Below are 15,419 nucleotides of genomic sequence, written 5' to 3' on the forward strand. Positions count from 1 at the left end.
GTGATAGGGTCAGTGACCTGTGGGTGTTTTTTTTTTATAGGAGAATCAATGTAGCTGAGAATGAGCTTGATTTGCAGAGGACCTGCAACTGGTGTAGGCGTACCTCGTTGGTTTGTCTTAAATCAAGCTTGAGCCCTCGTAGAGTCCAACGAGTGCTGAGTGTCTGACTGGCACTAGAATTTGCATTGCACATTTTAAACACCTGTTTAAAAAGTAAACTTCTAGCAGAAAAGAACTCCATATGAACATTTAAGTGAAAGGCAAAGAAAATGACGTTCTGCCTTAGCAGGAAGCTCCCAGTGAAAACTGTGGCTCACCTTGAGAAAAGTGAAGGAATCTGGGACAGCTTAAATGGTATTGTATGATTTCTTTTTGGTTGTCCTGGTTGAACTCTAATTGTTTTGCACATGAAAACAATATTTCCTCCTGCAGATTTGCTTTCCATGGTTTGTTCAGATTTAAGTACCTTGCAGAGAAGTCTTTTAAGGAGGAGACAAAGGACAAAATTAACTCAATCCCAAAGCTGTGATTTCTGTGCCACTGTTTTATCTGAGATGTGTTTGTGTGACTTGAAATTTGAAGACTCACATGGAAATTGCTAAAAGCTAAGTTAACAGAACAGAATTCTGTTCTGAAGTTCTTGGCCTTGGGAAAGGTTTATTTGGAGGATAATGTAAAAGGGTAGCTATATAGTGAGTACATTTTAAATGTTATGTAAAGCTATTGGAAGGATTTATGACTTCAGTTCTGTAGGGATGAAGATTTCTCCAGAGAGCCATATAAGGCTATTTTTTCAAATATCTGAAACTAATATTAAAAGGTTTGTTCTCTAACACATCGCTAAAATGACTTCCCAGGGGAAACAAAAGCAAATCAAATACCTGAATCACTAACATTTTTTCCAGTTTGCACACCATGATGAGACAGTATTTTAATAAATAACATGACTTCAGAAAGACCCAGTTATCTATCAAACATGTCTAAACTTAAGTAAAGCAGACTTGCTTGTATAGGATGTTTTTTCTTTGGCAAGCCTGATTTTTAGAAAGACTCATTACTGAAACATTTAACAGATGTTATGTTTATGGAATAGTGCATTGAAATTCAGCTGTGGGTAAGAGATTGTTCTTAGAAGACGTCTACTGGAATACTTCTATTTTGTCTTTTTTTAATTGAATTTGATAATAGCTTTAAACTGTGATAGGACAGGAAGTTAGATACTTGTCAAAATCCTGGCATCTTTCTCTTTTTGTTTTTTCCATTGACCATGATTCTTGTGATTTGATGTTGGGAGTGAGGATTGCATTGGAGGTGTAAAATTGTACCATATTGTGAGATTTGCACAGGGTGGCTAAAGATGCTCATACTGCAAGACTATATAGGAGAGACATATTTAGACCCATGTTCTGTAGGAATCTTCTGGCACTTGGGGACCAGTTTCTGCAGTACTGGTTATTGGGACGGAAAGGAAACTGTGCGACTCTGCTGCAGTAAAGAGAGAAAATGCAACTGTTTGCAGATGACCATCTGCACAGTCTCGGGCTGAGGAGCAGAATTCCCATGGCCCTGGCTTTTCCAAACGGCTGCGAAGTCATACCTGTTCATAGAGTGCACCTAATCCTTTCAGTACGTTTGAATGTGCAATAAACCAGTCAGGAAAAATCCAAAATGGATTTTCACCCAAAAGTTTTTTCATGCAGTCTCCTGTGGAATTTTTGCTAAAGGAGTTCAGAAAGCAAATACTGAAACCCATCACTAACAAAAATCCTATCGCGCGAGCTCGACATGCAGCGCAACTGGCTCTGTGAAAACCAAGCGAGGTAAAGGTAAAGAAAGGCCCTTGATTCTGAGATCTATAGGTCAAGTAGCTTTATGTCAATGACAGTTGACATAAGATAGTTCCTAATGTCTTTGCTAGGTCAGTGTTTTATTGAATGCACAAAATAAGAATAGGCAAGGATTGTTGTTTTGAAAAGTCYGTACGTTTTTTGCTGTATTTAAAAGCCCTTTTCAAGGTACCTCCTCCATGCTGACAGTAACGAGAATAGGGCACTGTCTTTTTAATTACTTTAGTTCTCTTTTAAACGGCTTCACCACTTCTCCCATCGTGTTGTCTTTGCAATTTTGTGCCACTTCAGTGATGATGAAGACATTTTTTGTATTGTTCTGTACATGCATTTGAGGCAGGCCTTAAAGCTGGTTGGATGAATGGAGAAAATAAAGAAGTGAGGTAGTATGGGTTTTAAGTGATAATTTGTTCTTCTTATGACTGGTTTCAAGGCCAGAGAAGGATAAAATGCAAACAAGCGTTTGCAAGGCTTGAGGCACTGATTCTCCGAGGTTTCGGGGCTGTTCTGGTAACCTCAGCTATCTGAATTTGCAAGTGTGTTCGTTCCCATTTGGTCTGCCGGCATTTGAACTGGTCAATATTTCTCAAGCTTGCCCAAAGACTAACACGGAAAAGTCTGGTTCTCATTTTGTCATTACACGTTCCACCTTGTACACGGATACTTCTTGGATCAGACCTGAAGGAAATGCAAGGTACCATGCGTCTCTTGTTCTTGTTCTAAAGGCAACCTAGAACCTGCTCCGGTGGCGCAGACCTCCAGTACTTGCCCTGGTACTGCTCATCAGCCTATACTATATGCTCAGGGATGTAGGAGACCACCACTCTGCTTGTGTTTTAAATCGGGAAGAAATGAGACTGTTYTGAGTGTTAGTTTTAACTTGGGCATTATGTTAGACGAGACCCTGTTTCAAAAAGGCTGCTTGAAGCTCCAGACGGTGAAATCAAAGTTTGCTCAGCAGTGTGTGTACTTAGTTCAAGGCAAGGTGGTTGTGAAATCCAGCAGATTTTGTAAATTAGAGATCCGGCCACCGTGCCCTCCGTAGCCAGTGCCCAGGTTCAGGGCCATGTGGCACAGCAAGTTCCCAGAAACACAGTATGGATCTGTTTTTAATTTGTTAATTTTTGTTCCTCAACCACTTTATAATGTATTTTTTTAATTTATTATTTTGTAATGTCATGTTTAAGTATTGCTGCTATCCTTGTTATTCTTCCCACTGTTTTTATTGCAGATTTATTTTGTGAAAGTTGTACACTAATGTTTCATTTTATGTCTAAATCAAAGTATTTAAAGAAATACTAGTTCTATTTAATGTGGTTATGGAACCAGCTGGAATAAACAGTGATTGTATAGTAGGCTGGACCCAGGAGGTCATGTTCATTTTTGTTACATATGCAATAAACTCACAACTTTAAACTCTTGGTATCCACCATTTCGTTTGTTAAACTGAAAATCTTTGTGGAAGCCATGGGAAAAGTCATGGTGTTAAAGAGGGCAACAACGAAGTATTGGTGTCCTTAAAAATTCTGTAGCATTACGAAATACTGAGTAAGGCTAAAAAAAAAAAAAAAAACCTAGTTTAACGGAGCCAGAGTTCAGCGTAAKGAAGCCCTACCAGCGTTAGCAGCGACCCGTCTCTGATTACTGGACACGAGCGTTTTCGCACCGAATCGTCTCGCCCCATTCCAGGTTCAGGTTCCTGAGCAGTGGGGGATGTCGGGGCAGAGCTCGGTGGGCAAGCTGTGGAAAAGCTTGGAAATGCAGCTGCTTGGACTGCGATTTATGTAGATTGCCCAGATGAAACCCCTCCTTTCCRGGTGGAAGGCTTCCATTGCGTTCGTTCTCTAGCAGAGTATTTACCACTTTAATCTGTTTCCTTTCTATCTTGTTGTTTTTCCCCTTTTTTTCCAAAAATCTCAGTTTTCAGGAAAACTTGATATCCCCTATTAATGATTGTCGGAGGAAAATTAATGCTGATGAAACTGCTTTCCTGTATTKCTCTAATTAGTGATGCTTTGCAAGTGGAGAAAGAGGAGCGCTGAGTCCCTCTGCTGTCAGTGCTGGCCGTYGGTGGTGGTCGCTGAGCCTGGCATSAGGGTGAGCGCTGCAGCYTCATCTTCCTAACRCCGAAAGCTGTCCTTTCTTTACTCTGTGGATACTGTGTTACAGAAAGGGAATCGTTCAGTGATCCTTTTTCTTTCCCCGAGTAACTTTGCCATGTGGTCRAGTGGACTAACACGTAATGAGGAGATGACTGCAGAGCGAAAGGTTCATCCGTCCCCTCCTTGCAGCCTGCAGGAGGGATTTAACAGCTTTTGCTTGACGGTTTAGGGCAAGAAATGTTGTCAGTGCTTCACTGTCCTATCAAATACTTATGCCGCTTTGCGTTTTCTTTAATAAAGATTTGGAGAAGTATTGCTGATCTCTGCTACTCTGCACGGAAAGAGGAAAGGATTCCTGCAACGTGCTGCAGTGCATTCGGTACGTCGCGGAGGGGTCGCTGGTGTAAAGCAACAGGACTTTTGCACTACATGAAGTGTTTCAAGGGACAAGAGAAAATGAATATTTCAGTTAAGAAAGCTGATAGTGCTTAAGCAATTTACTGTCTCTTATACAGAAGTTTGGCAGGTCAGTCAAATTCCTCAGGTTAAGTTTTCCAGTCTCTGCCCCTTTCTGCAGGGCTTACAAAAACAGTGCTGTGAAAAGCAGCACTGGTCTGGTAGCAACTATGTATATATATATTTTTTTTCTTTGATTTACGATGGTGCTGGGGAAAGAGAGCCCCTGGCCGGTAGGGGCAGCCTCCGGCGGGGATGGAGGTCAGGCAGCAGCAGGTTGACCACAGGGACAGATGGTTTCTTGCACCCGCAGCCTGGCTCTCCCGGCTGCAGGAAGGGGGTGTTTGAAGGGAGGGCGAGCGTGGCTTTGCAGGCGTTTCAGGGTGAGTTGCGCCGAGTTTGCCCATCCCTGTCCCGGATCTGGGAGCAGTGGGCACGTGGTGCGGGTCAGCTTGGGGCTGGAGCCGTAGGGCTGGGCCACGGCAGCTCTGCGGAGAGGGCACGGAGGGAAAGACGAGGGAGCCTCCGGCACTGGGCTTGAGTGATCTTGGCTTTAAATCAACATCTGTGAGAGAGAACTTCTGGGTGAGGCGATGAGTGGGAAAAGACGAGAAAGCCGGAGGAGTCTTGCCAGGCGAGCCTGGCCGCCTCTGCAGAGGCACCTCTAGTTGGAAAGAGCGGCAGGACGTTGACTCTCTCTGGTACAGCATTCAGTCTGGGAGACTTTGAAGCGTAATGCAAGTTGGATGCTGATTAAATGAGCTCAGTGAAAAGCGACTCTTTGGGGGCCCAAAACCTCCAAGACACTGGAAGAGGGAGAAGAGGAGCTGGTTGGACAGGAGAGGCTGCGAAGCGTCTGCCAGCATGGGGCCATGGCCCTGTGGGGACCAGGAGCAGGTGCCAGGAGCAGCTCGGGAGGCTCCTGCAGCTGGAGGAGAGGAGCAGGTCTGGGACGGGCTTTCCCCCAGGGCCGGCCTCGGCCCGGGGACCCTCGCCTGCAGCTGCTGTGCTCATCGGGGCTTTTTCCATCAGAATTTATTTGCACGCGTGCATTTATTTCCAGGGGTGAGAGTCCTCGGCCCGCACCRTGCCCGAGAGCGGGGCTGTGCGGGCAGGGAGGAGATGGGCTCCCGCTCGCCCGGCCGCGCTGGGGCAGGAGCCGTGCAGCGAGGCCGCAGGAGCACACAGGAGTTTCCCCCTCCGGACAGGGCTCCTTTTGGCGAACGCGCTGCGGTTGAACCTGTCCTGGCTGGAGCTGTTTTGCCCTCTAGGCTGAGGATTTGCTGCTGTGGCTTTTGCACTGCTGGTGACGGGCTCCGCGGGCGGTTTGCAGAGGGAGCATCGTCATCCTGCCCGGGGGGGTTGAGGGAGCCGTTTAAAACAAGCACACCCCAACCCGCAGCAGAAAAGCAGGATAGCCTGGCCRTGCCCTAGAAAAGAGCAAAGCCGCCTCCTATTAAAGTTAGGTTTATTTTACAGAAGTTGCAGCAGCTCCYGGCCCCCTCCTCTCCCTCCCTCCAGCCGACGGGCAGCCCTGGGGCTTGGACGGCTGGACAGACGGCCCCCRCCATGGGCCGCTCCTCTGCTGACAGCTCGTTCCTCACCTAACTGACCGCGATACGAAGAAAAAGCCTCTCAATGAGCCGCCCGGGGAGGATGATCCTCCTGCACATCCGTGATTTATTAAGAGGGAGGGCGGCCGGCTGCTGAGCCCCCGCGGAGTCGCCTGGAGCATCGCCTCCCGCCCAGCTTTAACGCAGGGAGCGGGCGGCTGCGCTCGCTGCGTCGTTTTTATCCCTTATCGCAAGCCTTGAGCCTGGCTGGATCCGGCCCGCGTCGCGAGCCGGGCGGCCTCTGCGGGCTGCTCCGGTCGGGAGGGCCGGCTCCTGCCGCAGGCTGGCGCGGAGCAAGTGGTTTGTCTGAAATGAGCCAGAAAACTGGTTTCCGCAGCGCTTAAAACGGGAGGCTGGTGCCCTGGTTTCCTCTAGGAAGTTGCTTTTTCTAACAAATCTGCCGATAAATTAGTTTTCATTAGCGCTCCTAGGAGGAAACTGAGCTGCGAGCAAGACGTTTCCCCAAGGGCTCGTAGCGGGTCCAGCGCTCGGAGCCGCCTCTCCCCGGGGAAGCGACTTCTCATCCTTTTTTTCCCCACAGCCGATATTGCTCCCAGCCTCGCACCCGCCGCTGGGGTCTCCAGCGCGCGGGACTAACCCGGCCGCCCGCGCGTGAGCGCCGATGAGCCGAGCCAGCCCGAGGGGGGAGAAACGAGCAGCCTCTGTGTTTCCAGTGCAGCCCCATCGGATTTAAAAGCTCAACCTCTTCTTCCCTTTATTTTATTTTATTTATTTATTTTTTTTAAGAACCGTAGCTGCCAAGGATTAAGTGATCCTTAAAATCTCCGGCTGGTGCCGGGCGCCGCGGTGCTTTCCGCGTGCCGCGTGCCTTCCCCCGGCCGGGCTGCTTCCGCACCGAGGGGCTGACGCAAACTCGCCGGCGCTGCGGTTGCAATCGCCGCCTCCGTCCGCGCCTGCCTGCCTTCCCGCTCCGGCGGTCCCAACCCGGCCGCCTCTCACAGGGCGCAGACGTCCTCGCCGGGGAGCGGCACGGTGGCGGCGGCGTGGTGGCTGCGGGAGCCCGCGGAGGAGCGGCACCGGATCGATGCAGCGGGGAGGCCGCGGCCGCTCGCCTGCCGGCTCCGCACGTCTCCTTGTAGTTCTCGGAGAGGAGGGTGTAGAGGAAGGGGTTGATGCAGCTGTTGCTGTAGGCCAGGCAGGTCACCAGGAGATTGATGTAGACAACCGTGCGGCTGGCCGGGCGCCCCGGCTCCGCGCGGTAGACGCTGAACAGCTGCCACAGCCAGAAGGGTGCGAAACAAGCCCAGTAGGCGAGCACGATGCTGAAGATCATGTACAGGACTTTCTGCTTGGGACATCTGCTTGTTTCCTTGGTGCTGGCAAGAGCCGTCTGAGACCTCCAGTAGGTCCGAGCCAGCTTGATGTAGAGGCAGCAGATGATGAGGCCCGGGGCGAGGATGCAGGTGTGGAAGAGGACAGTGAGATACACCCGGTAGGTCTCCATCTGCCACGTGGGGTGGCACATGCGCTTGGTCACCCCATTGCGGTGGCTGGTGCGGAGGTCGATGAGGATCATGGTCGGCAGGGAGAGGAGGAAGGGCACCAGCCACGCCAGGCAGGTGAGGGTCCACCGGCAGTCCCGCCATCTCCGCAGCGTGTCCAAGGGCCTGACGATGGCGAGGTACCTCTCGGTGCTCATGATGGTGAGGATGAAGATGCTGGCGTGCATGGTGACGAGGTCGAGGCTGAAGAGGATCCTGCAGCCCAGGTCTCCAAAGTACCAGTCCCTCGTGAAGTACGTACAGACCACRAAGGGGATGGTGGACAAGTACAGGAGATCGGCCAGGGCTAAGTTGACGATATAAACGTACATGGAGCCAGTGAACCTCGCGGAGACGTTCGTGACCACCAGCGTGTAGACGTTTCCCACCGCGCCAACCAGGCACATCGCGGCCAGGATGCAGCYGAGGAAGGAGGTGACCAAGAGGTCGCTGCCATTGCCCAGTGCTTCCAAAGCGGCGTTGGCCGGAGCGCTGGCGTTCCCGGCGTGGCAGAGCACGGCAACGCAGGGGCTCGGCTCCATCCTCAGCCCCCGGCGCGTCCCCTGGCGCTACGAGCTGCTTTCCAGCCCGCAAGACGATGCCGCAGCCGTCACGTGACCTCGGCGGGCAGAAACCCCTCCGACAGACCCCGACCCCCCCCCAGACGGGGGGCTGCTCCTTGCTGAAAGTCTCCCTGGGCTTCCCGAGGTGCTTCGGCTCCAGTGCCGCGCTGAAGCTCTCGCTGGCGAGGAGACGGGGAAGGTGATCGCGACGCTGGAAGAAAGCTGGAGGCGCAGCTGCTTCCCCGCACCGGGTCCTTCCCRGCGGCGGCTGAAGCGTTGCTCGCTCCGGTGCCTCCCCGACGCTCCCGGGGACGCCGCAGCGGGAGGCGTTGGGGCTGCCGGCGAGGGAATTGCCACGTCTCGCTCCCCTCCCGCCTGCCCGAAGCTCTGCTCCGCGGGAAAGCGCAGCTGGCTTCGGCGCCGGAGCAGCTTGAGCAGCACCGGCTGCCCGTGCCCGTCCCCGCGGAGGTGGGCGACGGGATGGGGGCTGCGGGAAGCGCCGTGCGCTCCCGCCGGCTCCGCTGCCCCTCCGCGGGCTGCCCAAGCCGTCGGCTCCCCRCGCGGGCAGCGAGGGAGGGGACCGGGGAGCCGGCGGCCCCACGGAGGTGGGATTTGTCCCTCCTGCCTGCGCGGAGGGGGGGAGCGCGGGCGCACGGTGCCCGCTTCCCCGTGGAGCCGGCACCCGGCCTCTTCACCGGGGTTTCGGCAGCGAGCAGCCTCGCGGATCCCTCCGTCCCTCCGTCCCTTCCTCCCGGGCTGCGGTTTCCACGCTGCCCTGCTCTCCCTTCGGTGCGGGYGGCTCCGGGCTCAGGGAGGAGGGAGCAGGGGGGGGCGGATTTCCCTGCTGAAGCAGCGCTTGCTCCCGTGGTTTCTGCACGGCCGGGTTTAGCCCCCCGCTCGGAGGAGGCGAAGGTGCAGGATGAGGCGAGCGTAACCCTGGCCCCGTCCACACGYGAGCCGGGCTGGGGAGCGAACGGCRTGGGATTCCCACATCAGCAYGGATTTATTCCCAGCGCGACCGGTTTCTGATGTCTTCACTAGCGCCCCTACGCGCGGTTCCCCTTCGCCTAAGCCTCACCGCATCCCTYGCTCCTCGACCCCAAGGCTCCCGTGCCAGGGCTGCCGACGAGCCGAAGGAGGCTGTGCAAGAGCCGCCACCGGCGAGCCCGTCCGGGGACCCGAAACGCAGCCCAGAGAGCAGGGAAACACCGAAATCCCGCTTGCGCTCCCCATGCAGCACCTTGCGGATGCCGGTTTTTAACCTTGGCGCCTGCAGCCCTGGCAGCAGCGGCCCGTGCAAGGGCGCATCCGTGCCGGGAAGGTAAGAGCTTGCCGGAGCGGCTGCGGGGACTTCTTCTCCCTGCAACCTCCTTGTGGTCCTTCTCCCTCCCCATCCTGCTGTGGCCAGCCCAGCTCCAGGTTATTAACCGCTAAGTCCCTGCAAAGCCCCGGTAATCTTCTCCCTGCGTTGTAATCGAGCAGCTTAAACCAGGCCTAAGTCATTGCACGGGGGTGGCCGCGCGGGGCCGGGGGCGCTGGCACGTGCGAGGGCAGCGGATGCTCGCCCATGACCCCGGCTGCACCGTCGCCCACCCCGTGCCGTCCGCCAGCGCTGGGGCACCGGCTGCCCCGGAAAAACAAAGACGGCGGCAATGGGAGCGGATCAACGGCAGCCGTCGTGCGTCACGGCAGCGCCTCGTGCTGGCTCCGACTGTGGGTTTCCCTTCAAGTTTTCCCTTCGCACCACATCCCTCGGTGTCTGGTCCAGCAGCTCATCATGCTGCTGCTACTGCAAAGCAGGGGCAGCACCTTGCGAGGACTTCCTGGATGTCCTGGAAAAGGAGAAATAGGAGGAGGAAACAGGAGTGAAAAAAATGCCTTCAACTGGAGCAGAGATGAAATGATCTGGGCCACCAGAAAAACGTGACGGGTTTCTCCAGAATCCCTTTAAAACTCCCACAGGCTTCGCTAACAGACGGGCTTTTCTAGCGCTTTTGAGCATCCGAGTGGTTTTGCAGGGTGACGGGGACATAATTCTCTCTTATTATTTTCACGCTGGTTCAGAAATACGGAAAGGCAGCAATTCCGCGGGTTTCCTCAAGGGGAAGGGGAGGAGGGAAAGCTGGAATGAAGTTTCCAGGGGGAAGGAGGTGACAGAACTGCAGCCCTCTGGGCCAGGTTCATTAAGGCTTAACGGCTGCGCGGGCAGCACGGCGCTGGCAGCGGCCGGACACACTCCAGTGGTCGGTGGCACGCAGGGGCGGAGGACGGCCCCGACCCTGGACGCTGGAAACGCACATGTCYGCTATTGCTGCGCGTCTCGGCCATGAGCGGGATCAGCCCGGYGCCTGGAGGACAAGGACGGGAGCGAAACCCTGGGCGGCCTGGCGATGCGGGTAAGCGTTTCGCTCTCGTTTCGCTGCTGAGGGACGCTGCTGACACGGCCAGGAGATCCCAGGGGGACCAGGGCGCGGGTCTGGCGGGGGGTGCCACCTCCCGGCAGCAGGCATTGGTCTGGCAGGTGGCTCCGCGGAGGGCACTTCGGGCCTCCCTCCTTTAACTCAGCGGGGGTCTTGAGCGGGGGAACCTGGTGAGGTTCCCGATCCAGGACCTCATGGAAATGGGGTTCTTGGTTACTGTGTCAGGGGATCCGGGTTCGACTATACCGTCCCCCGAGGTTGGTGCTCGAGCTGGGCACCTTCCCAGTTAGGGATGGGCGCAGCAGAGCAGTCCCCCGGCACAAGGCAGGAACTGGCGCAAAGGGTCTTGAACTGGAGATGTCTGGAGGGGTGATGGCACGGGGCGGGGGGGGGCACTCCCCAGAGAGGTTCTAGATCTGGGAAGGCCTCGGAAGAGTCTCTAAAGGTGTTCTAGATTGGGGGGGTGGGGTGGTTTAGATCTGGGAATTCCAGGAAGGGTTCTGGACTGGGGCATTTGGAGGAAGGTTCTAAAGCAGGGAAGATCCTGGAAAGACTCTAGATGGGGGGGGGGTGGGATGGATACATGTGGAATTCCCAGAAGGGTTCTAGAGCAAAGAAGGGCCAGACCCAAGGTTCTAGAGCAGCAGTATTCCCAGAAAGGCTCTAGAGTGGCGACGTCCTTGGAGAGGTTCCAGATCTGGAAATTTGGCCTGGAACCGTTCTAGATCCACCTCGATCATTAAGTCTAGAACCATTCTAGAGCGGTGAGTCTAGAACCATTCTAGATCAGGGAGCCTAGAACTGTTCCAGGTTGATGGGGGGCAGTTCTAGGTCAGTACCTTCTAAATCTGGGTGGGCATGCCTTGAAAAGGTTCTGGATCAGGATCCTGGAAATGTTTCTGGTTTGCAAATTCCTAGAAAGGTTTCTAGAGCAGTGAAAAGTCATGGAAGGGTTGCAGAGCTGAGAAACCCAGGGCAACAAGTCTATAACCGCTCTAGATCATATAACCTAGAACTGTTCTGGGTCAACTCTAGAACTGTTCTAGATGATGGAGCCTAGAACAGTTCTAGGTCAAGTCTAGAATTGTTCTAGGTAATGGAGCCTAGAATCGTTCTAGGTAGGCAGACCTATAACTGCTCTAGGTTGGGAAGTCTAGAAAAACCTTCTATATCTGGGGATTCCTGGAAGTGTTCTGGCTCTGGGGAATCCTGAGGAGAGATGACCCAGGAATTGCCTAGACGTGTTCTAGATGCAGGAGTTCCTGAGAAAATGTGCTAGATCTGGGTTTTCCTAGAAAAGTTCTTGGTCTGGGGACACTAGCGTACGCCAGGAATTCCTAGACAGGCTCTGGAGCGAAGCCACCCTAGGAGGGTTCTAGATCTGGGAAGTGCCTAGAAACCTTCTAGATCCAGCATGCCCAGGGATTCCCGGAAAGGCGGCTGTAGCGGCAGCAGCCGGGCAGGACGTGGAGGAGCAGCTGCTCAATGCCCCTCTCGGCGCGGCCCCCTCCTCCCCTCGCCCCGTCGGCCCTCTCCTCTCCTGCAGCGAAGCCGGGCGGCCGCGGGGACTCCGGCAGCAGAGGGGACGCTTCGCCGTGTGCCTTGCCGCAGGGTCAGGCTGAGATGGGAGGAGGCGGGGGTCCTGCACCACCGCGGCCAAAACGCTGCGTGCGCGGCGCTGCAGCAGCGCCCGGGGCTGGGGCTCGCCCGCCGGCTCCGTCCGCAGCGCTGCCTCCCGCCATCGTCTCCGCTTCCTCGTCCCGGCTCTGAAACGGCCTGCGGGTGCCTGCGCGGGGGCCGAACGGGGCTCGAGCACCGGGGGCTTTTCACACGAGGTGAGCACGGCACGCGCGACAGTACGTAACGCGCAGGTGAGGGAGCAGCCGCACCGCGCGCCCGACCCGCCTCTGCCACCGGCACGACCGCTCTGATCACCCCAAAGTCCAGCACCCTCGGCTGCACCCCGCACTGGGCCGCGGATCTGCAATTCCTGCCAGCGTTGCACAGGGACGACACATCCAGGGATGCAATTGCCACCTGCGTTGCACCAGGACGATACATCCGGGGATGTGATTCCTGCATGCATTGCACAGGGACAACACGTCCAATGATGCAATTGCCACCTGCGTTGCACCAGGACGACACATCCAGTGATGCAATTCCCACCCGCATTGCACAGGGACGACATGTCCAACGATGCGATTCCTTAATGCTCCCCAGAGCCAGGGCAGCGGCCCAGCGGGGCCAGCTGGCGCTTTGGTGGCTCTTCTCATCCTTTTGCAGCTCTTCTTGTCATTCTGTGTCTTTTCTTGTCCTTTCTTGCTTCTTCTCCTCCCTTTCTGTCTCTTCTCATCCTTTTGCATCTTTTTTTGTCCTTTTGTCTCTTCTTGTCCCTTTGCGTCTCTTCCTGTCCCTTCGTGTCTCTTCTCATCCTTTGGTGTCTTTTCTCATCCTTTTGCGTCTCTTCTCACCCCTTCATGCATCTTCTCGTCCCTTTGCATCTTTTCTTGTCCCTTTGTGTCTCCTCTTGTCCCTTTGCATCTGTCCTTGTCCCTCCGCCTCTCTGCTCGTCCCCTTGGGCCCCTTTGCACCAGGGCGCTGCTCCCCTCCGCCACGTCCCAGCTGCTGGCAGAGCCGTCCCACGACGGACGGGTTTCCCGGTCYGGCAGCCCTGAATACAGGTCGTGACTAATAATTCCCATCTAATGAATGAGGTGTGCAAATATTCTCCTCCCTGCCTGAGGTCTCTGCATCGCGCTCTGCGCCGGTGCGCACGTGGCAAAACCGAAACCGGCCAGCTCGGGCTTCGCGCAGGGGCTCTGCTCGGAAATTGTGTGTGCCACCGCTCGGCTTCGTGCCTTGGCATACTCGCTTTCCGCAAGTTGGCTTTGGAGAAAATAAATTGCCTGCGGTTGGCAGCATTGACGGAACCTTTTCTGGCTCGGAAGTGGGGTGCGTTGCAAAATCAGTAAATACCGATTCGTGCCGGAACGGAGATGAAGCAGATAAGGACGCCCCACGGTAGTCGATGCTTTCACGCTTTTATTCCAGGAAACCTGTTTTCCACAATCTTGTGCCTTGATACAGCCGTTTGGACACGGACGATAGGAGCGCAAAGCGTTGCAGCGGGGGTCTGCGTCTCATTTCAAATCCTTATTGTTTAATCGAAACCGCGGCTGCCTTAGAGGAAATCCGGAAGGCCTGAGCCCTTCCCCGTGCACTAGCAACACAGAGGCTCCTTGAAATAGCTGGGGTATGCAACTTATTTTTCCAGCCCTCAAAAATTCCATGAAATGCCGTAAGAAAAATTACCACGAGGCAATTTTATTATGTTACTTTTATTAGAGCCCRGTTGGTGGCAGCTTTTTATTGACGGGAGTTTCGCAGCGATTGCCTAACGCACAACATTTTGTTTTGTTTATATGCAAATAGAATTAATTGCTTGTATATAGCAGGGTTGTTGGCCTAAGTTTATTTTTGCTACGGGCCACGGGGAAAATTGTTCTTTTTGTCTCCTAAACTGAATCAGCTAGTTTATATTTATCTGAACACGAGAGCCGTTCAGCTACTTTGGTGGCGAGAGCGACACAAATAGCCGGAGCATCCGCAAGCTGATGCAGCCCCGGTTGGCGCCGGCAGACATGGGGGTCACCGAACTGCCGGCGCTGCTATTTCACATCGGGTGGAAATGCCATTTGGGCGATTTGCATGCGCTCGTAAACCCCGGCTCCTAAGCGGCTTTTTGATCCCAAGCTCTCCGAGCGCTTGCAAATGGCTCGGTTTAATGACGCCTCTTTAAAGACGTGGGAAAGGAGCTCCAGCAAGGCGGCGCGTCCTGGGAAGGGGGATGGCGTGCTGCTCCCCGGTCTCGTGCACGGGATTTATTGCCGTAGCAGGCGCCTGCAGCGGCCGCGGTTCCTCCCAGCCGGGCTCCCTCCCCAGCGAGGCCTGCGCCTGCCTCTGCAGGGTGCTCCGTAGGGGTCCTGCCCCCACCCCCAACTGGGCACCCCCATGGGGCACCTGCACTCCCATAGGGGGCCTGCATTCCTATAGGGGACCCGCCCCCTCCTTGGCAGAGCACCCCCATAGGGGACCTGCCTCCCTTTAGCAGGGTACCTCCATAGGGCACCTGCACTCCCATAGGGGACCTGTCCCTCTTGGCAGGATACCCCCATATGGGACCTGCCCCCCCCCGGCAGAATACCCCCATATGGGACCTGCCCCCCTCTTGGCAGGATACCCCCATATGGGACCTGCACCCCCATAGGGGACCTGCCCCCCCCCTTGGCAGAATACCCCCATATGGGACCTGTCTCCCTCTTGGCAGCATACCCCCATAGGGGACCTGCACCCCCATAGGGAACGTGCCCCCCCTTGGCAGGATACCCCCATATGGGACCTGCACCCCATAGGGGACCTGCCTCCCTTTAGCAGGATACCCCCATATGGGACCTGCACCCCCATAAGGCACCTGCCCCCTCTTGGCAGGATACCCCCATATGGGACCTGCCCCCCCACAGGGGACCTGCCCCCCCCTTGGCAGAATACCCCCATAGGGGACCTTCCCCCTATGGGGCACCTGCCCCCCTCGGCAGAGCACACGGCTGCCCCCTCCCCTCGCAAAGCACGTGCCGCCTCCTCGCCCCGCCCCTTCCCTGGAGGCCCCGCCCCTTCCCTCGAAAACATTTAAAGGAAGGAAGGGGGCGGAGCAAGGCCGCCTGGAGGACCGCCTCTCCGCCTCTATGGTAGGTTTGCCGCGACAGGACCGCTCCAGCCGCCTGTCTTTCTCTCCCCGTTCTCCTCCCCCTCCGCTCTCCCGGCCTCCTCTCTATGGTGCGGGGCGGCGCGGTCACGTGGCGCGCGCAGGCCGGAAGGAGCCGGGCAGCGGCGGCTAAATGAAGCGGGGGGTCGGACGG

General features: G+C 55.4%; 2 protein-coding genes across 2 annotated transcripts in view; one reads left to right on the forward strand and one right to left on the reverse strand.

Annotated features, from left to right (window-relative positions):
• Positions 1 to 24: 24 nt before the first annotated feature.
• Positions 25 to 7,942, reverse strand: LOC112974323 (urotensin-2 receptor-like). The gene is given in 2 exon segments (XM_026083165.1): positions 25 to 2,525; positions 7,114 to 7,942. Coding segments are annotated over 2 exon segments (906 nt in total). The 5' UTR covers positions 7,928 to 7,942; the 3' UTR covers positions 25 to 2,433.
• Positions 7,943 to 15,229: 7,287 nt separating this feature from the next.
• The window catches only part of RNF216 (ring finger protein 216), an 86,555-nt gene continuing 86,365 nt past the window's right edge, over positions 15,230 to 15,419 (forward strand). Inside the window, exon 1 of the mRNA XM_026083074.1 lies at positions 15,230 to 15,248. The gene's annotated coding sequence lies outside the window, so the exon portion shown is untranslated. The remainder of the gene's footprint in view (positions 15,249 to 15,419) is intronic.

Source organism: Apteryx rowi, unplaced genomic scaffold, assembly GCF_003343035.1.
Source record: "Apteryx rowi isolate R43461 unplaced genomic scaffold, aptRow1 scaffold_6, whole genome shotgun sequence".
Classification (NCBI taxonomy): Eukaryota; Metazoa; Chordata; class Aves; order Apterygiformes; family Apterygidae; genus Apteryx; species Apteryx rowi.